This window comes from Pomacea canaliculata, linkage group LG6 (genome assembly GCF_003073045.1).
Source record: "Pomacea canaliculata isolate SZHN2017 linkage group LG6, ASM307304v1, whole genome shotgun sequence".
Taxonomy (NCBI): Eukaryota; Metazoa; Mollusca; class Gastropoda; order Architaenioglossa; family Ampullariidae; genus Pomacea; species Pomacea canaliculata.
The window spans coordinates 24,000,903-24,023,288 of NC_037595.1; the positions used below are offsets into that span (position 1 = coordinate 24,000,903).

At 39.8% G+C, this 22,386-nt stretch overlaps 3 protein-coding genes across 3 annotated transcripts in view; all 3 read left to right on the top strand.

Annotated features, from left to right (window-relative positions):
* Positions 1 to 12,705, top strand: LOC112566261 (polycystic kidney disease protein 1-like 2). Its single transcript, XM_025242317.1, is given in 15 exon segments — positions 1 to 366; positions 765 to 1,059; positions 1,478 to 1,670; positions 2,204 to 2,465; positions 2,701 to 2,821; positions 3,032 to 3,273; positions 3,857 to 4,031; positions 4,777 to 5,044; positions 5,861 to 6,071; positions 6,073 to 6,189; positions 6,657 to 6,764; positions 7,524 to 7,925; positions 8,990 to 9,140; positions 9,438 to 9,502; positions 10,008 to 12,705. Coding segments are annotated over 14 exon segments (2,643 nt in total). The 5' UTR covers positions 1 to 366; positions 765 to 785; the 3' UTR covers positions 10,062 to 12,705.
* Positions 12,134 to 20,378, top strand: LOC112566963. Its single transcript, XM_025243394.1, has 5 exons — positions 12,134 to 12,151; positions 16,762 to 16,917; positions 18,167 to 18,297; positions 18,899 to 19,193; positions 19,506 to 20,378. Exons 1-5 carry the CDS (start codon positions 12,134 to 12,136, stop codon positions 20,376 to 20,378), a joined length of 1,473 nt encoding a protein of 490 aa, XP_025099179.1.
* Positions 19,775 to 22,386, top strand: part of LOC112566964 — an 8,272-nt gene continuing 5,660 nt past the window's right edge. Inside the window, exon 1 of the mRNA XM_025243395.1 lies at positions 19,775 to 20,351. The gene's annotated coding sequence lies outside the window, so the exon portion shown is untranslated. The remainder of the gene's footprint in view (positions 20,352 to 22,386) is intronic.

Genomic DNA, 22,386 nt, shown 5'->3' on the forward strand with positions numbered 1-22,386 from the left:
TTCGTCCTCGGCGGCTCACATGCGGACTCCGGCATCCGGGTCTTGTCGGATGGCAAACGGGTTTGTAGTAGAAGTTACAAAGGTTAATGAGCTGTTTATGGTTAACGTAAGACAAGAATGCTAAGATGATGAAGATGATGATGACGATGATGATAATTGATGGATGATTGATGATGATTGATGACGATAATATCATTGTACTTGACAGACACTAGAAACTGGCAGTGTGATGAAGTATATTATGACTGCTGTGTCGTGTCTGGGACATCTAGACTACGTACGTATCTGGCACGACAACAGCGGCGGGTACCAGGCCGGCTGGTTCCTGAGCAGGCTGGATGTTGAAGATCTGCAATCGGGTCAGAGGTCAGAGAACTATTAGCAAAAATTTCTTCAAAGTATAAAATCTAAATTTTTCAGCCTGGTGCAGTGAATTTGGGAACGCTTTCCATAAGCCTATTCCTTGGATAGATCTGTGCGAAATAGCATCTTAGGCAGAGTTATTTCAAATTGTTCTTCGTTTAATTCGCTCACATTCATTCAGTAGGGTACATCATCATAGAACCTTTCTCTATTTAAGACGTCCTCTTCCATCGCCCAGTGTAAATATGCTACGTTTGCCCTAGTGCAGCTTACATAGGTGCAACTCTCGTTTGCCGACACAAGTCCGTTTTTTGCAAACAATGTTTCCTCTATTGAACATTTCAAAGAGCATTAAAATTGTATCCTCAATATATAAATATAGCCTGAATGCATTCTTGTAGGTACTTGTTTATGTGCGAGCGATGGCTGGCTGTGGACAAGGACAACGGCGTTGTAGACCGCGTCGTTCCACTGGCCCAGCAGGACGAGATCATGTCCTTCGACAGGCTGTTCTCGGAGTACACCAAGATCGGCATCACCGCACCCACCTGTGGCTCTCCTGCTTCATGCGTCCCGCGCCCAGCACCTTCACGCGTGTGCAGCGGGTCTCGTGTTGTCTGGTCCTGCTGCTGCTGACCATGATCACCAGTGCCATGTTCTACAAGGCTGAGGACAGTGAGACTGGAGAAAGTGCAAGTGAATACTTTTTCAACCTTAACCTTAATAAATTTCGTGATGTATGCGCGTAGGTGAAAAACAACAATAACAGCAAAACACTTAATTGTTGTTCCTGTATATAATATGCATGATGACTTATTTACGCTGGTGTTCGTTCTAACTACCAACCTCAGACAAGCTGGATTCTGTGTAAAGCACTAACCACCGTGCTAGACCTCCTTGGTCCCAGGCTCGTATAACTAATCATATTTCCGATATAATGACTGCAGCTGTAACCAGAAAAGGGAAAAAAATCAGCCCAGGTGCCTTTCACAGTAATTTTATACCGATTTCTGTTATGTAGCTAGGATATGAGACAGATGAAATTTTAAAACTCCAGTTTATTTTATCCAAAACAGGAAAAATCGGAGAGCATTTTTTTTTATTATCTACGCAGATTCCTTGGGCATGGAAGTGAAAGTTGGTTTTCTGCGCTTCTCCTTGACAACCTTGTGGACGTCGTCTGTGTCCATCGTCATCACTTCTGTCCCCATGATGATTTTCGTCCTCATCTTCCGCAATTATCGGCCTTTGCCTGGGCCAAGAACAAAAAAACATCTGAAGGGGAAACCCCCTGAATTAACCAATGTGTAGGTTGCACTATCTCAAATCCACTGACATGTTTTAAAAGTATTTTGCAATAACTTTTACACAAGTACTTTAAATCATTTTTCGCCAAAAATATGATCAGATATGATAACATATATTTATAGAAGAACTTTAACATGTCGATGAACTTTAAGTACTAGTTAATGATAAGGCTACGAGATTAAACAATATGAATCTCTCAAGAAAAAGTTTTTGTTTTGGGATAAAGACTTTAATATTTCAAAATTCTACTGATCAGTACACTCGATGATAACTCATTTATAATAAGTTTCTGGTTATTCTAGTTCTTTTAATTTCGCTAAAGAACGCGTGAAAGAAAAATGAGAAGGCGTTGAGATGTTCTGCTTATCTATGTTGAATGTGAGAACGATTGAACAGTTTGAATAGACAACCTCCTAAAACTTGGAAACACTCAAACAATAAAAACATATATGCCCAGTCTAAAAGTGAACAACGTGCTAAAGGGTGTTCTATGCAGAACATTTTCATTCAGTGTTCTTAATTAATCTTTCAGGGACGAGAAGCCTGAACTCAAAGAGAACACAGGCAAGTCGGAAGAGAGCCAGAAGGACTCTGTGGGAACCAATCTGCAGAGTAACCTACTGCCCCACTACTGGTGCTACATCGGCTGGCTGCTCCTGGTGGCGACTGCAGCGACCTGCGCCTTCTTCCTGGTGCTGTACAGCATGCAGTGGGGCATCACTACCTCCGAGGAATGGCTTACCTCCTTTGTGATCTCCTTCTTCGAGAGCATCTTTGTCATGGACCCTATCAAGGTAGTCACACTACTAGAATAATGCTGTCTGCACAAACATAGGATTTAACTGATTCACTCAGATTGTATGCAAAAATAAATAGTATGAAATCAAACACTCTTACCGCTTACAAGGAATATGCTCTAAAACGCTGTTTACTCAAAAAATAAAAACTTTGCAGAATTAGTCAAAGAAAAATAATCTTTAAGTTAATATTCGGATCCTTTTCTTGTCAGCTTAATTGTGCGTTTATCAGGTGATATTGCTGGCGTGTCTGCTAGCGTACTGCGTACAAAACCCATACGCTAACAAGTCTGACAGTGAGCACGTGATCTTGGAGCCTTTGCAGGTGGAGGTCAGCAAATTCAACGCTCGGGGTCAGTGACAAGTTTTGGCTTCTGTATCTGGTCTGGTTTTGCCAACTAGAACGTAATGCTATTTGCAAGTCTCTTCTTCTCTCGTCAGCTGCTGCTAGTCATTGCGTTCTTACCTTCATATGCCACGATCCATTTCTTTATCCGTTTTTGCTAAATTTCACTATGTACACGTTACACCACTCTACTTTGCTGATCTGGTCTTGCCAACAGATTCTACAGCCCTACCACCTGACCCGGTGCCCCGCAAGGTTCTGGCACAGTCCCGCAAGCGACGGTTACACGAAGAAAAGTCACAGCGAGTCTTCTTTGACCTCCTCTTCCATATCTTTTTCGTCTTCTGCGTCTACTCCTTGTCGTACGGCAAACGGGACGTCAACGCGTTTTTCCAGAACGACCATCTGGATAGTCTGCTGTTTCAATCGTCGGGTGACGCTCCTTTTCCATTCCAAAGCGTGAGTTGAATTTTATAAGTCGACATATAGAAGTTAGTTGATTAGTCATCTTATCCGAAGGTTAATATTTACTAGTTTTTTACAATCCACACAGATTACTTTATAAAAACAATGTCTCACAAATACTTTAACAGTACAATAAAAGTAGGCCCAGTCTAGAAATTAAGAAATAAAAAAATGTTGGCCTAGAGGATGTTTTGATATGACGTTGTATAATATCCACTAGTTAAAAAAAATCTTGTTTCCATTTTCGGCAAACGCAGTCAAACCTGCTTTTATTTATGTACACTAATTTTACCTACAGTCACTACGTATCCAACCTTGATAGAAAATAATCCATGCTGCTGGAGTTTTCAGAACATTTTTCTGCTGTTTTTTAAGTCTTTTATTTCATTTGTCAACGTGTGTCATAATTCCCAACTGGCCAGTAAAACAATATCCCTCAAGGACTCGCAGTTTAGATCTTCTTTTCACAAAGAATAAGAAAACAAAATAAATCGAGTAGATTCAAAAAATACAAACATCAGAATTAGGCAGTGAAATAAAATAAAGCGTTGTATAACCGTGTGTAATGCCTCTTTAGATCACCAAGCGAGAAGAGGTGATGAGGTGGATGAAGGAGACGATGCTGCCCGTGTTGTTTCCCCGGAGAGACAGTCTGGGTAACAGCTTGCAACTACGTGAACGAGTCTTCACCTCTGACCCCACCAGCTTCAGGGTTGGTCCCGTCCGAGTCCGTCAGCTCAGGATGCCTTTCAGTGAGAACTGTTACTACGTCATCTCTTTAACTGTCATCGTGTTGTTGCGTCATGCATTTCCACGTCATCATATTTACCTCGTGTGGTGCGTGTCATGATGTCTGTTATCTCGTGGTGCTACATCATTGTGTCATGTGATGTTTACTTTTGTTTCCATGCCATCCGTTGCCTCGTGAGGTGATTGTGAGTTTTCCTCGTTGACTATGTCCCTACTTGGACAGTCCAGCCATTCTGTCGCCGTGTCATTGTGTGCTACTGTCTCACGTTGGTGGCATGACTATGATAAATAATCTGCTATCCTTATTTGAGACAGTAGTTTGATACGTGCTGAAGCAACCGTTGGTCGTAGTATATTCAGAACGTTGAAACCGACAAACGAGACTGTAAAGTAAAATTAGATTGGCGATAATAACAATTACACTTTTTTTAAATTTTACTTATTAATTTGCAGTAAATTCTCTTGGTGCGAACTGTTCATATACAACTTACTAAGGCACACGGTAATTACCGATAAAGCTCTGAAAGCATGCATCCACCCGTATTTCCTGTAGTTTCTTGTTGTGTGGTAGAAGGTATAACCGAATGTACGGGACCCATAGTCTCAAGGTCCCAAACAGTCACTTATCTCACGCTAAAAAGTCACAACAAACATGAATAAAGTTTTTTCTTCGATGACAAAAAAGAAATGTTGTAAAAGCGAGTGAATGGGACAGACAAATTAAATTCATTTTACTGTGTCCAAAAGTGGAAAGAACCAGAACTGTCGGAGGTTATTCGTCCCTGCTCGGAAAGCGCCGGTATTGCCCCCCTTACAGCATGGGGCAGGAGGAGACGGGGATGTACTGTGTAGGGTGGAAACCACTGGCTTCTTGCTCCTACGAAGAAAGAAATACCAAGCTGAGCCGGGCCTCCTGGATGTACCAGAGCTTTGAAGGCATCTCCTCCCTGCCTGTATGGGGAACTTACTCCGTCTACAGCAGTGGCGGCTACGTTATGGACTTTTCCGTCAACTGGTAGGACATGTTCCTTTGCCGAGTAAACTGACGTGGTCTTTTCATTATCATTTTTATCTTATTCTTCTCAACTTCTTCTCATATTTTTTGCATCTTGTCGATCTTGTCCTTGTTCTTGTGTTGTCGTGTCAAGATTTCTTTTAATTTCATCATCTCATTCTTCTGTTCCTCTTTCGCCCCTGTCTCGACTGTTCTACGTTTCGTCCTCCCTTCTTATCTTTGTTCCGTCGCCTTCGTCGTCCTGTCCTACGTGTGACGTTTGGTCAACGAGGCAGTTCGGACTGTGGACCAGCAAAGGGTCCCTGTGCACGTCGGAAGGGCAGTGGAGTGGTGGTCAGCGCAACAGCGTCGCACAAGACCACAAAAATAGAAGGAGACAGCGTCAACAGCGTACAAAGTGTGCTAGACCTAACGTCAGGCCTGAAGCCCTCAGGGGGAAGAACTCTTACAGTACTGTGCCGAATGCAGTGTGTGCGGTTTTTTTTCTATTATCTCCCTTATTAACGTCTCTCTTTACTGCTTAATTAGAGGTGGGGTAGTCCCTACTTTCTTGAACGTATATATATATATATGTTTTTACCCTTTTTTCATTTTTCTACATGTGGTTAACGTGATTATTTCTACCATTCATTTCGTCTTTGTTGAAGTCTAGGTTCATAACGTGTTCGACAGGTACGTTGTGACCCGCTGAGCGAGTGGGTGTGAGTTCATGCCTGCTGTGTGACCGGTTGCTAGTGTACATCTGGCGACGTTGGGGGCGATCCGCGACTTTTAATTCATTCTTTCTTTCGTTGTTTAATGATTCATTCAATGCAGGGACGTGATAAACCTAACGTTACAAGAATTAGAAGAAAATAAGTGGCTGGATGAACAGACACGCGCCGTCTTCGTTGAGTTTTCCCTCTACAACCCCGACAGCAACCTTTTCTCGTACCTGCGACTTCTAGCCGAGTTCCCTGAGACTGGCGACACCTTCCTGGGGATCGGAAGTACAAGTCTTCCGCATCTACGAACACATGCAGGCTATAGGCTTTTACATGTACATCTGCGAAATTATCGCTGCTGCCGGCATCATAATCTTCACCGTCAAGATTGCCCTCAAGATCAAACAGCAAAAGCTCGGTTTCTTCAAGGACTTCTGGCAGGCGAGTTTGTTTTTTTTAAAATAAATTTTTATTAATAATTGTAATAGTTTCGCGGCCCTATGCTCCTCGAGGAGTAATAAGGACTAAGCAAAAAAATTGTAATAGTTATTTACACCCCCTATTGAAATATAACGATTCCAAACACGTAATGCAAGATTTATTGATATCAGTTTTCAATATATTTTTTTCAATTATAACATTGCGTTGTTTTGAATATTCCACAATTCACCTGCTTCCTAAGTAAAGGCCTGAAATAAAAAATGTTACTTCACCTCGTACCGCTGCAGAATAATTAAATGGTTAACTTTATCTATAAATCGTTGATGTAGTGAATAAAGGATATTCCTAATCTGAAAAATGTGAACGATAGTTTGTACATCTGTCATGATACAACTGACTCAAACATTCGTCTATAAGTTTTTCTTTGAAGAAAAATGAACTTACGTAGCTGAATGTCCTTCGCACAGGTATTGGACCTTGGCACTGTAATTATATGCTATGTTACTGTGACTTTCTACGCCATCAAGACCATGAAAGTTAACGAGTCCATGGCTGCCTGGCGGGATAACCCTAAGGTAATAATACGCCACGTAATCATCAGTGTGTAAATAACTTTTTAAGACACAGCAATGTATATAGATATTTAATTTCAAAGTCTTTGAACTAGGAAATCGCTTTAATACTGACAGAGGTCATTAGGTGTCATCACCGCCATGACAATAAAACACTGTGTGAACTGCCAGCAAAGACTGATTGAGACTTAACAATAATTATCACAGTGTCGCAAAAACACACAATATAAATATAACTAAGAGATAGTGCGCGTGTGTCCACAACCAAAAACGATACGAATTTAAACTTAGAATTTAAAATTGTTTAATGTATATTTCAATAAATTACACTTTGTTAACAAAAGCAAGCTTTGCGTTAGATTATGTTGACCACCTGTAGGCTAATGTAAGTCTTTTAAGCACGTTTAATGTAAACTGTTATGCTCCTTAGGTTATGTTTGTTAAATACATTTTCAACTTGCGAAGGGTCTGTCAAAATTTAACGCTACAGTAAGTCGATAAGAAACTAAGAAACTATACCTTCGTGCATGCAAAAGTGTGTGTGTGTGTGAGAGAGAGAGAGAGAGAGAGAGAGAGAGAGAGAGAGAGAGAGAGAGAGAGAGAGAGAGAAACTATTTAAAAAAGTGTACTTGAGAAAATTCACATTGTAGGGTACTAGCTGATCATTAGCTCTGTTTTAGGATAGGATGAATCACAATATTAGTAATAAGGAAGAAAAAGAATGACTTGCTAACTCTTCTCGTTTACGTTGTTTTCGCTCAGAAATACGTGGACTTTTACCAGACGGCCTTCTGGGACAACATGTATGGCTACTCGCTGGCCGCCGTCGTCTTCATCACCACCATCCGCCTGCTGCGCATCCTGGGCTATAACCGACGACTGACGATGATCGCCGCTGTGCTGGCAAACTCCGGCCGGGACCTGTTCGGCTTCTCACTCGTCTTCGCTGTCGTTTTCGTGGCCTATCTCTCAGCCGGCTACATCGTTTTTGCCAGCACCTTGTCCGAGTTCTGCTCGCCATGGGAGTCGGCACACGCGTTGTTCCAGCTGCTGCTGGGCAGGAACGTGCTGGCCGCCTTCTCGGAGGACCTGGCGCTGTTCGCCTGGGTCTACTTCATTTCCTACGTCATCCTGGTCTTCATGATCCTGATGACGATGTTCCAGGTGAGCCGCCAAGTTTGATCTATTCTCTTTCTTTCCAAACGTACATATAGAAACAGTGAAGGGGCGATCGTGTATTGTAGAGGTAACTATCTTATGTTACTATTGCGATGTGTTTTCTATCGTCCTGGGTTCAGATCTTGTTTCAAAGCCACATGTACTTTTCAATAAATGCCACACCTGTTCTCAGAGTTGCCGTAAGTGTTTTTTTTTTCCTCTGATTAACCGCTGAAAATAGTCAATACAATATGACCACAGAGGATATGCATCTAAATTTTAAGTTAGTGTGAATGGAAGTATGAATAAAGTGTATGCATACAATCTTTCAATAAAATAAATGTCAGCAAAATCTTTCCCTGAAATCCTTAGCACATGTACAGTAGGTACTACTATAAGCCTTAGATATATAGGCTCTACGACTAGAAGCACAAAGCAGATAAATAGCCTTACATTTAAAAGGTATCTTATTATTTAACAATTTAGTCGGAATCTATTTGTTACGAGTTAGTTTTCTATGATAACTTATATTTATGTTCTTATTGTTTGTATTATAAAGTACTGGCACAAGCAAATAACTAAGCAAATAATAATGATGACCGGTTTACGTACTTGTTGGTACAACTTCCTACAACTAGTAATGGAAATTAATGCTGAATATTATATTATAACTCTATGACAACTTAATTTAGCTATACCTGTTTTAACCAAAATACATTAGTCCCTCTATTTTTATCTTGGACCTATGATCATATGCACATTTATTCTTACATAGAAATAGTCATCGAAGGAAAAGTAAATATGTTTTGTCAATACGCTTTTTCAGTTTCCACTAAAACACATTTAAACATTTTATTTATAGACTGCATGAAATGTTTTCGACAAATGATTAGCGAGATTATGTTTAGGACTTTTCCCATTGATCTGTGTCTCACTAACACTATGTCTAAGACCAGATAATGAGCACGTTTTATAATTTTGGTGCCATAATGTTCATGGAAATTAACGAACATGCGCTATTAGTGAAAGGTTTGTATATGAGAGGCCAGCTGTCGTGTCTCACTTTGCAGGCGATCGTGTGTGGGTCCAGCACCATTGTCCGCTCAGAGGTCAGCAGCGTGCCGCCCCCCTATGGGCTGACCAACCTGTTCATCAAATTCTACCACACCGTCATCGCCGACCTGCTCCCTGCCTGGCTTACACGTGACAGAAGTGCTACAGGTACTCTTATAGCTGACCCTTTTTGGCTCCAGGCACGTGACGAGTACTTAGCGTGTTTAAGGTGTCCATAAATTAGCACCGGCGCGCGATTGTTTATAATTTTTCTAATCCGAAAAAAATGAAAGGTAAACAATACACAGAGAAACATAACACAAAACACAGACCAATCATTTAAAGACTGCCGACAATGTGCACGAATTAAGACTATCCACGTACAAGATTTTGCACTTAGCTTCTTTAACTTTGACCTCAAATCTCTCGACAATATGAGCACATTCAGCATGATCATGTCTGCAGGTCTCACTAAAGTGCATGTGCAATCAGCAGGAAGCACACACTCACTTGGTGACAGGAAACTACAGGTGAGTCACAGATTTCTGCTTGATCAGGTAGAGCAGTGCTCTAAGAGCGCTTAACCATGTATCTACTGTAAATCTTCACCGTTTCAACTGCATGTTCCTTTGCTTCTTCTATAATTCCTTTCCCTTTTTTTAGCACTCTTGCTATTTTCCTTGATTTTTTTTTTATCAGTTTCTTTTTGTAAAAACTCACCTTTTCATAGGATTAACATGTTTTTAGTTAATAATGTCAGAATAAAGGTCTTAGAGCAAGTGAGACAATCTGGAGATAAAGTGTAGGTTATTGAGTAGAGAGAGAAGTGAACATGAAAATGTCAGAATAAACTCTCAACCGATACTCGAAAAACGTATAACAATTAACAGTAGTTTATTTTATTCTCAGATATCTTTTTTTCTGGCATAACTTAAAATAGGAGTATTCCCAGGGTGCGCGAGCGCATGCACACACACACACACACACTCACTTTTCAGCGTTATTACATATTTTTTTCTGGATTCTTTCATCCAGGTGCAAAAGGACCCAAGTACTAAAGGAGACAACTCTTACCGTGAACAGACTTAAGTCATGGTCTTGAGGAGGTAATCTTGAAAGATGATGGGAGAGAGACTTGCGGGATTTTATTGTGAAAAGAACAAATACTTTTCCTACAGTTCACGTGTAAAAAAATACGGAATTTTTTTCAGACATTTATTTTTTGCTGCACATGACACGAAAATATTCAAGATACGTCGAGGAAAAATATACCTTAAACTATCAAAAATTTATTAAAGATGGACTTTGTTAAATTATTTCTACATCCTCTCCCTACGTCACCGTTCTATTCTCCCGGTTTGCATCTGTTAAGTCCATGCATGTTTTGACTTCGATTTAGTATTTTTACAAGAAGTTACATTTGACCGTCTTTCTGTGTTGCTTTAAGTTAGCTTCTTCCTTTTTACTAAATGTAATGATGGTTTGTGGTAATTGTAAATTTTGCATAATTACTAAATTTATTCTTATATGTGCTTTTTATTATCTACATGTGCAATTTTTCATTTTTCTTTCCTCTATGTCTATCATAATGCATTGAAAAACGAAATAAGTGGTCACAATATAATGTTTTTGGCCATTAAAAGTTTCACTTCAGCGAAAGCAGGTTGGGCAAAGCCACCAAATTAAACAAATATAAAATGAATTTTCAGCTACATATGTTTAAACAAGTTGGCAATAAGTTCTTTCGTAATGTTTTACTTTCTTATATTTTTAAGTCATAAATATAATTGAATTAAATACTAAACACTATCTTACTTTAAAAATAAATATTTGCTTCATAACCATTACAATGTAAGGAAAAATGAAATATGGGAGGGATAAGTACACTGGAGGGAGGGGTAACTGTTTTTACATTGTATTGCATATTATAACGTTTTCTTTTGTGTTAAAGTATTGTAAAGACTTTTCAAATAATTAATTCCCTTAAACACTTGATGCCCAGTACAGATTATGTTACAATTATGTAATGTGATTGACAATTTTTAAAACGTTTTATCATACTAAAAACTATTTTGTGTTGCTTAACAGCAATAATTTCTTATTGTGTGGCTGTTATGCAGCCTGAACGGTTTGTACATGCACGTCGTATATTGATCTAGTAAACGTTCATGTTTTTGTCATTATCTATACACATTATCTGTGTATGTGTGGATATGTAACTGTTTGAGGAATATATGAAAAATAAATATAAAAAAAAAACAAATGAAAGAGGAGGAAGACAAAAAAATTATAATAATCGCCATGATCACCATCTTCGTGTCATCACGATACTTTACACCAATTTCTGTTTATTCTTCCGCAGAAGCTGTCTCTCTTTCTATAATTTCCTTGTGAGAGTTTGTGTTATAAACGAGGACATTACTGGTCTGAAATTTCTTTTAGCGAGCACGTCCAAACAACCATCGTGTATTTTAAACTAAATTATTCCTTTTTTGTCTAAAATTCTATAGTTAAGAACTGCAAGAAAAGATCAGTTCCTGATAATATTTTCACTGTCAAACAATAATTATAAACAATACATTCACCGGTTTTCATTTCTAGTCACGCGGTAAAGCAAAAATAAAAGATCATTCTGACTGAAGTTTATTTCTTGTGGAAATAGGAAGGTGTTCTGGTAATCCAAGAGCAAAATCTTTTTCATATTTGAAATCAGGATAGTAAATTGTACAAAACCTCAAATGTGAATGTCAAACGAATATTATGATGGAGGTCTAGTTTGAGTAAAACGAGCAGGAACTAACTGGGGGAAGAAGAACAGAGGAGCGACAGGCCTAGACAAGCTCCAAAGAAGAAAAAAGGCGAATCATCCTTCCATCTACATTGCAGTCGACAGAGGGTCCGCGCCGAAATATTAAAACGGTTCTAACCCAGGCACAGTTTCCGCGGGACCTAGCTCTACAGGCGGAACTAAAGCTGTCATCCGGGGACCATCCGTGTTTCAGAGAATATTGAGAAGGAAGCTGCGTAGTCACCGCTACTCCCAGATCAACAAAATGACTTCTTTAATAGTTTTTTTCGTGAGTTTGTTTTGAGCAGTCTAACAGCGAAGTGTAGTTTGTAACACAGAGACAAGGAACGCTACCCTCGTATGGAAAGGCCGGATGACGGACATCTTGACTGTAAGTAGTTTATAGTTTTTGAAGGCAAATTAACGGGCCCAAACCCGTCATCAGTGGTTGGACTAACCCCGTTTTGAAGAAACCAAACCTTATACACTGTCACCAAAGGTGAACAAGGATTGAGAAAACTGTGAATCGAGAGAGTGTGAAGAGAGTTTGAGAAAGTATACATGCATATATAGATAGATATCGAGTTCATGTGTTTATGTATTTACGTTTTTTTTTTGTGTGTGTGTGTGTTTTCAACGCCGCATGAAGCTTTCTAGTGGTTGTGATGCTTACGATACAGTGCTTGATTGTAAACATTTACAGTAATATATACATTAAGTACCTGGCTTAGAAAAAAAGAGAAAAATATTCTATTGGGCCCTTTCATTATACAAGTGGGACGTCCACTGGTAGATGTTTGTTTTCTGTTGCATGAAAGAACGCATGTCAGTGCCAGTGCTCTAGTCTGTCTGTCCTGAGTATGGTGGTTCTGACAACTTGTATCATGCTCCCCTCCCTCCTATGAGAGGCATTGACGCATGGGCTTTCTCCAGTTCTGGCAGGTAACAGCTACGGAGAGAAAGACGGTTATAAATAAAGTGCGTTAGAGTGGCATATAAAATAATCAGCCGAACAAGAGAATATAAATTAGTTTTGCCTGGAAATCAAATTTCAAGAGATATAAATGGATCTCTTTACAAGTAAAATGCTTCAGAATCCTAAATAAATCAGTTGAGCAAGTGAATATAAATTAGTTTTACAGCATTTCTAGAGGTTTGAAAGGATTTTTACAACAGGCTGATGAATGTCGAGATCTTTATACATTAGCATTGTTCAACAAGGAACTTTCTGGGTAGGGCAGTTTGAGTTCCGTGTACAGTGGGCATTGATAGCTTTAATAGCTGTGCGTTACTGTTTTCACATCACACCCGGAAAAGAATTTATCACATAAATTAGTATTATACGTGTGCTGTCCTTCTTTTTGTATGCATTCTACATATCGTAATTCCAGTAAATTAAGATTTTATTCATCGTGATGAGGGGCAACGTAAAGAACAAAACAGAAGAACAAAAAAGGATATTGAGTGCCCTTTGTCCTTGGAACTCTACTGCGCTGTTTTTGAAACTGTCCAGCCATGAGAGGAAAATTCTTTTGGAGGAAAGCCCTTATTCTCCTCAGAGGAGCAGATAGCAGAGCGGTTAGAGTATTCGCGTTCGAATTTAGAGGCGTGCCGGTTCGATACCCGTGTAGCGAAGCTCACTTTTATCAGTCAATCCAGCTTTACCTGTCTTCAAAGATAACACAGTAAGGGAGTGGAGATGGCCATGCACTTCCCTCATGTAAAGAGACTTCAAGAAAACACCGAACTCCCTGAGATGAAAAAGGTCATAGAACGGCCTTTTACTTTACCTCGCTCTCCTCAAAACATTAGCCATGCTGCTTCTAACATACAACCTCACAAACAGGATAGTCACAGACTATCATGATCTTCCCTTTCCTGGCCCACCTCACCTGCTGGCCGAGGTCGCCTCAACGCAAATCCAGCATTAGACATTTGTAGCATTTCAGTAAGGAAGTATCCTTCCCTTGTTCTGCTAATCTAAGTAATCTAAGTAATTTTAGGCATCGCTTCATTTTTATAACCCTTGCACTTTATATTGAACCAAATGTATTCAAGACGATGGCGTTTTGATGTAGAAAACATTATGCGTTTATTGCTTGTTGTATTGTGACACTCATTGTAGAAAGTATTTTGTGCATGGTTAACTGGCTGAAAATATTGAATTATACACAATGAATAATTCTATAGCTTACCACAAAAGCAAGCAGACTAGGAATTAGGTAGACGTACTTTCATTTTGACAAACATTGAACTCCTCACCCGGAAAACCATTTATCACGAAAGCCAGTATTATAGTGTTGTCCTTGTTTTACGTTTACTCTAGAAGCAGCCCGACACAGATCATAATTTCAAATATCGAGCTTTCTATTCATGGAGGCTACAGACGCGATGAGCTTGTAGAGAACAAACCAGGATATTGAGTGCCGTCTGTCCTTGGGGCTGGACTGCATTGTTGTTTGTGGAACTATGAACACAAATAATGTCATCACGTGAGAATTGTTTTGCCGCAAAGCCCTTGCTCTTCTCGGAGGGGTGCATACCCGAGTGGTTACAGCGCTGTTGGCCTAATGCGAATGATTTCAATAAGAGTTGGGGAAGGTAAGGCAGCGATGGAGAAGAGATGGGCAAAAGTAAGAAAAGTGAGATCTCTGAGGGTTTAGGTATATAGTCATCTACTTAATTTTAGGCTTAACCTTATTTTTATATCTCTCCCACCTTTAATTAGTAAAGTAACAGAAATTGTACTACGTGGAAGTACCTGCATTTTGACAATAAACTCTAAACTAGATCTTGCCAGCATGTAAACATGACCAGCACTGGACCAACCTCGAATGACCAATCAAAAATAGATACAAATAAAACTGAAAAATCTCTTTTGTTTTACCAGAGGTCATTGCTTATCCAAAGTAAATACACTTCAGTGTTTTTTTTAACTGGATTAATGAGAAAGAAAACCTGCAATCAATACGAGAATCAGTTTTCTTTAGTCAAATAGAAATGAAGTTATTATTTCAAAACTGAATCGATGGCCTCTGTGGTAAGAGGCTTTTTATCTGTAATTTAGGTTATATTGATTGGATGTCATCGTGCTCTGTGGACTTAAAAGTCTTTGTCAGAAATCTAGCCAATCAAAGGCCAGCTTTGAAATCCGCGAGGGATATTCTTCCTTCGCCTCTGGATCAGGCTAACATTGCACTGCCCGGAGTTTGTATCAGTGAGCCACTTTGTCTAACTACAAACGTTTGTCCCCCGTGTGCGGTCTTACACAGCAAAGCACGACAACGAGGCTGTTTGACTGGATGATGGAGGTCACACCTACTACGTCTTAGGAGGAAGCAGTTTGAAGTCGAGTTGACGATGTCGCCAACGATGTTATTGTGCACACTTCACTTGCTCGGTATTTTATCTTTATATTTCAAGTTTTTTTTTAAATGTTTGTATTTCACGTTCTTTCATCATTGCCTTTTTACTGTATTTATTTTATTATTTTACGATTGTTTGTATTTTACAGTATCAGTACTTTAATATTGTAATGTTGTTAATGAACAATGGTAATTTTATTTCAGATTGTTCTGATACTTATCAATGTTTGTTGATAGTCTAACTAAAAATCAAAGAATCTCCTGGTGAATATGAAGTTTAGTAGTCTTCTATAATTTGTTGATCTGTTTCTGTTTTTTCTCTTTCTCACACACACACGCGCGCGCGAGCGCACACACGCGCAGATAGAGAAACCCTACTCAATACTAAACGCAGTTTGGAATAATTCCACAAGTTTAGCACATTCAGAATGAGTTTATCTCCTAAACATACTGAGACCCGCAGGGATAAAAGCTTGAGAGACATTGTCAACTGTCTTGTGGCTTCCGAGTTCAAGTATTTATTACAGTCACATTGGAGAGTTCTCTCTGTAATCCAAAATCTACAATTCCATCAATGCAGATACGAATACCAAAAATGATCTCTCATTACCTCATTATCTTTAAATATCTCCAGTAACATGGAGCCCTAAACTACTAAAATCGTTATTTCTAATTTTTCTGATGTTACAGAAATCAATATCTTACGATTGTCAGATGCAGGCATACTTGGTAAATATTTATATATAAGTGCACCCTCTGAAGCATCTAGGCTGGAAAGTTTGCTTCTGAAACGCTTATCATAAACGTGTGGTGCAGAATTCAGGAGAGCACTTCTACTTCGCTCTAGTGTTATGCTGCCGTGTGAGACAAAGAACTAAAGGACTGTGACAATCTGACCCCCCCCCCTCAAATGCTTTGATAATGTGATCTTTAATGTATATCTGATAATATATACAGATAATAAATTGTTTCCTCACCTCCTTTTATAGGCATTACATGTGTGCTGTGCAGAATAATTACAAAACTTAACAACATGCTACTTGATTCAATTGTTCTTTGATTTAACCATAAGACAAGAATGAAAAAGTAAAGACTAAGCTCTGTGATTCAGTTTTATTATAAACGCACTTTCTTTTAAAGACCCACTTGAATGGTTTGCGGTTTTTGCATTTATCGGTAAATATAGCCAATGTAAACCGAACCTATAAATTACAGCCACTAAAACCGATCCTTTAATTAATTATCCGCTAGCAAAGTACGCGATTCACACCTGCGATCAACGAGCACCATTCTCTCTCTCTGATTGGTGTTGACAGCTGGCAACCTTGTGAATGGTGCACTAGCGTGACGTAGTACACTATTACGGTGCTCGTTGATCGCAGATATGAATCAAAGTGGATAATTATTGGATCGGTTTTGGAGGCTGACATTTACATTAGTTTTATACGTCTATATCTACCGATGTCTGAAAAATACGTAAAATCCTTCAGGTTGGTCTTTAAGAGCCTCAGTCCGGGATAGATAGCATCTTGCTTATGAAGGTGATTTAGTACATCATCATTATTTAATAGTTTTATCTTTCACAGTTATAATACTCTTGATATTTTTATGAATTCACTGTGATTATCTCGGCAAGTTGATTACGTCTGCACTTGCAGTCCTTCTGGCTCTGAGGCCAGGGGTCACGCGAGGTCAGTCTTCTATAGGGTTTAGGGTGGACCCAAGTGAAGGCAGTCTGCGAGTTGTCACTCCCAACACAAACCTGTCAATCACCTGTTTCTGGGACACGGAGGTAACTAAAGAATCTTTGCTAAAAGAGTTTGCTGTACTTTAGAATGTTGTTTGTAAGCATAACATTCAGTCCAACACCGTACTGTCATTTCCCTATTTTTGGAATGCACAGATAAGACTAGCTGCTAAGGAATATTTTTAATGATTTGTGTTGTTTAATCGATTTTTTTTTTCTTAGACATTTTCCACTCTATACGAATTCATTCTGAGAAGGTTATTATATAAGGAAAAATAGTGGTTAAGCGAAAAACTGCTGCCAAGATTTTTTTACATTGATATCACATTATCATCCCTGGCTTGTTAATGCTTCGTATTAATGTGTTCTAACAGGGAAACGTGACAAGTAAATTTATTTTCTGTACTCAAATGTCTTAAACTTATTGAGCTTTGTGTTATAAGCGAAAGCGTCGTTCCATTTCCTTTGCAACAAGGAGAGCAGTTGTCGAATCTCTGTTTTTAAGTTCATGTATCTTAGTCATTATGGTCGTTGGGTATTGAAAAAAATCACAACCATTAATCTTTCACTAGACAGTTTTGCAGACACACCTACTAACACGCATGCGTGGACATACATGTGCACGCACTCACGCGGAACACCTTAAAGACCAGCAGGAGTGATTTGTTTTTTCTTCCGTTATCGGTAGATATAGGCGACATAAACCTAAGTTGCAAATTTCAGCTCCAAAACCTATCCGTTAATTAATTATTCGCACCTGCAATCAGCCAGTGTACTACGTCAACAGTGTACTGCGTCACGCTATTGCACCATTCTCAAGGTTGCCAGCTGTCAACACAAATCAGAGAGAGAATGAGCTACAGTTCGGATTATTCCAACATTGAAAGTCTGCATTTCTCGTGGTTTTGAAAAACTACTACTCTAGCAAGAAAAATAAAGACTTTCAATGTCCTAATAATTCAAACTGTAGCTCATTGTCTCCCTGTTTGGTATTGACTGATGGCAACTAGTGTGACGTAGTACACCGTTACAGGCGCTCGTTGATCGCAGGTGCAAATCGCTTGCTTTGCTATTAGATAATTGATTAACGGATGAGTTTTGGAGGCTGAAATTTATAGGTTTGATTTATATCACCTATATCTACCGATATCTGCGAAAAAATACAAACCATTAAAGTTTGTCTTGAACCCACAGACGTTTCCTTGCAAAGAACCGAAAATATGAGTGTATGCTCACCGATAAGGCGCAAAACATGACTGTCAAATAACGCACTCACAAAAATCTTGTCCCACAGGAATTTGTGAATGTCAGCGGTGTCGTGGACACCAACACCATCCTGGTCCCACTATCTGTGTCACAGGCCAACAGATCGACTCGCGGATCAGTTGTCTTCATCATACAAGGCATCAGTCTGCCGCTGGGAGAGTGCGTTAGGTTTTAGTTTTTATACCACTCCTTTACTTGCTACAAATCTCTTTATTATATATCCGATCAATTTTATTACAAAGCTAAATTGTAACTTAACCAAACACTGTCATCAAGTTCTAAAATTATCGAATTTTAATCGAAAAGACAAAGCGTTTGGGTAAGCGGATAGCCGAGTGGTTAGAGCGCTAGTGTCCGAAGCAAGAGAAGAGCAGGTTCGATACCCGAGTACCGCAGCAAACTTACCCCAGTCGTACCAGCTAGTGCGAATAGGTATCTCACTTTAAAGAGAATCACGAAAGGTAAGGCAGTGAGGGAAAGATGTGCACGTAGAGCCTGCACCGAGAAAAATGAGGTCCTACACACTAAACTACCCTCCCAAACGACCTGAAAAGGTTATGGGTGACCTTTACCTTATTGTTTCCGGCTTCTTTCACAGTCGTAGCCTCTGGCTATTAAGTTTCCAGGTATTATCTTGATTTAGTTGCCTTTATGTTTGAATGGGAAACGGTTTTAGCACATAGGTGATCTTTTCGTCGAAAACAAGGGAGGGATCGTCATTTATTTAATACCAGAACTTTGCTTCTTTTTTCACAAACAGACACCTTGTAAATTTAACAGCAAGATGTCTCACGCCCCTTACAACAGCCAGTGCAGCAGAAACTACAACAATTAGTTCAACAGATGACTACGTCACAGAGACTGTGATGTTTCCAATAGAAGAGTCCATATACCTTACAGTATACAACGAAGAGCCAATCACAGGTCTCCGCCTGGACCATAGCAACAGCTTTTACGATGTGGTGAACGACACAACAAAATTAACTGCCAGCGTAGCTACAGGGAGAGCGCTGACAGTACAGTGGGTCTTTGATGACCAAGTCTACGTACAACAGGTAATCCTTCTTGACCCGGTATTTTTGAATACGGTTTTCAGAAGTAATTCTGAGGATCCCCATGTACATTAACCCTTTAAAAAACAAAAATAAAACGAACACATGCGCTTACAATTGCGCGCGCGCAGGCACACATACACATGTACAGCAGCACGGTCGGAGACAAAGTCCTGATGTATGTCCTAAGACCAGCTGCACTTGTACGTATATTGGTATTTACCGAAACTAGAGAAAATAGAAAAAAATCTTAGGGTCAAAATCTAGGTCAGATGCACACGTTAAATGACTTACGTTTCTAATGTTTATGCTCAGGTACCTGACAATGTCAGTTCGTTGGACTTCACGTACCCAAACGTCTGGAAAAATACAGGTACATTCACTGTGTACCTAAATGTATCCAACAGAGTCAGCACCAGCAACGCACAAGCAAACGTCACTGTGTTTCACCGAATTAACGGTTTTAATCTTTTCACCTCCGACACCATTTTGCAGACCCTTGAAGAGCTAGTCCTGACTCTCACCATGGCCTCGGATACGAAGGAGCCCATGGGCAATGTTACATTTAATGTGACGTGGGGAGATGGCGCAACAGAGTTTGATATCCTCAACATCAATGCAGGTCATAGCCTCATCGTCAGACACACGTACGAAGTACAGGGTGACAAGACCGGTAGCCTAGAGCTGGTCTCACCATTAGATAACAAGGCTTTCATCTTTGCAGTAAAGGTATGGAACAAGTTAAATGTAACACTGAACATATCGCCAGCAGCTGCTAAGCCACGTGACAACTTTACCCTGACCTTTGTCAACCCACCAAATGTAGGTTTTCAATACATAATAAACTGCAGTGGTAGGCATTTATTCAGCAACAACCAGTCAGCGCTGTATGCAAACTTTTCTCCTCCCGTCCCTCCCTACACCGTCTCCTTCGAAAATGTAGGAGAATACGTCATCAGCTTTTACGCCTTTAACCCTCTTTACTCAGTCAACACAAGCTACACTGTCTATGTGGAAATTCCACTCACAGGACTGCAACTGACCCATGGCAACAGATTTTACGACAAAGTGAACGACACCACCAAATTAACGGCCACGTTTGCTACAGGGACTGCGCTGACTGCACAGTGGATCTTTGACGACAAAGTCTACGTACAACAGGTTAGCTTTCTTGATACAGCTTTCTAAATATAGTTTTACTGGTTATTCCAATTAGTGAAGGGACATTCTGACCATCGCCCGTATTAAAGGCATACAGAAAAGATGGCACGGTCACTCTCTTTTATGCACAAACATAGCACAGAAGTACCTACACAATACATTTTTGTATACTTCAGGATGCAACTTCCTATTTTTTTTACAAACATTTCTCAGAACCCAGCACCCTGGTTCAAATGACTAAAGCACAGACACTGATATGAGTTATTTTCTACATACAACAAACATCTGCCAATGGGTTTTCTGGAATTGTATTAAAATGTGTAAGTCTCGACTAATACTGCCTTAATGCTATTTTTTTCTCCTCTGTTTCCTCTATAGTTTCCTTGTTTCCTTTTTTGCTTGTCAATCTTTACTGCACACAGTTAGAACAAAACGTGCTATTAACCACATATATATATATAATGATATTATATAATGATGATTCCCCTCTACAAGGGATTTAATGCCTTAAAACAGTGATGCCCAACCTTTGTCGGCCTGCGGGCCATATCCATTTCGGACAGCCGTGTCGCGGGCCATATCCATTTCGGACAGCCGTGTCGCGGGCCACTTCACCGCAAAAATACAAAAAGGAAAAAAAAAATAGAGCAGATACAATTTTTTATTAGAAACAAGTTGTACTTACCATTAATTATGTAGTGATTAGTGGGATATTTGAAGTTGTTTTCCCGAAACCAACTTCTGAATGTCCGGCCTCATCGTAGAGACACCAAGTCGGAGCACTGAATAGAAATGTTCGTCCATCGAAAAAAAAGATTGGGAAACGCCCCTACGTGGGGATGAATACTTCTTCTCTTTTTTTTTTCGTTTTTTTAAGGTCTTCTTTTATTACTAACATGCCGATTTCCTGCACAGTGGGCAGAAGTTTCGCGGGCCGGATGGCACCTCGTCGCGGGCCGGATATGGCCCGCGGGCCGTAGGTTGTGCATCCCTGCCTTAAAACATAAATATTCCCAATATGATCCTCTCCCACCACTCAAGTTCTAATCTAGGCCATGTGAACGAAAGTTACAACTAAAATGTCTTCATCTCTTTCCAATCATATAAGCTTATAAGTTTCTCGCTATCGGAATTCTGTCCGTATGTTATTGCATTTTATACTCTGCAAGTGACTCACAGTTTTGTGGTTAAATACGTGGGGTTAAATTCTTCCATGATCGAGGGTTACTTCCCCTTACGTTGTGTTGTTACACTCGAAGGAGTATTCTTCACTCTCACCCGTACTCGTCGAAGGTAGTCTGTTGAGAAACACTTTTGCACCCGCTACTTGGGGATTCCACACTAATCTATTCGAGGAACGTGCAGTTACTAGCTCGTATAGTCACCGCTGACAATAAAGGCCGGCGGAATAAGCTGACTTAAGGGAACCATCGTCGTTAAGAGAGGACGCCTTGATCTGCGATTGATCTGCTCAGAGATTAGACGATTCAAGTCTCTTTCGCCGACGACCTGCACGTCTGCCGCAGTAATTTTTTATTCGCTCCCTAAGTAATTCTAGCAAACTCATCTCTATTAATCTCTATCCATAATATTTCCTTCTCTTTCCTTTTGAACTCAACTTGTCATATTCACTTGTGCTACTACGTATTATCAATTTGTTGATTTCACCCTACATTACATAGTCGATAATGCCAAAAATAAAAAATAGAAATATTTTTTTAATGTAGCGAAAAGGTTCACAAACGTTTCCTTTGCTAGGCAAGGAATTACTTTTTAAACGCTGACTTCTAGGCTTCTCGTAACGCATACGCCAGCTTCCTTCAACTGTCATGTCAGCCAATATCGTCTGCCTAGTCTATTTTCGCTAGAGTGAACTTCCCTTGTCCTGTACACTCTGACTCCGAACGATTTGATTATTTACCGATTCGACCACGGCACGAGTTAATTTCACTTCGATTTAACCAAGACCAAAGCTCCAGATCAATTTGACTACTGGCTGTACTCCATTTTGAGCGATCCATCATCTTTACGACGA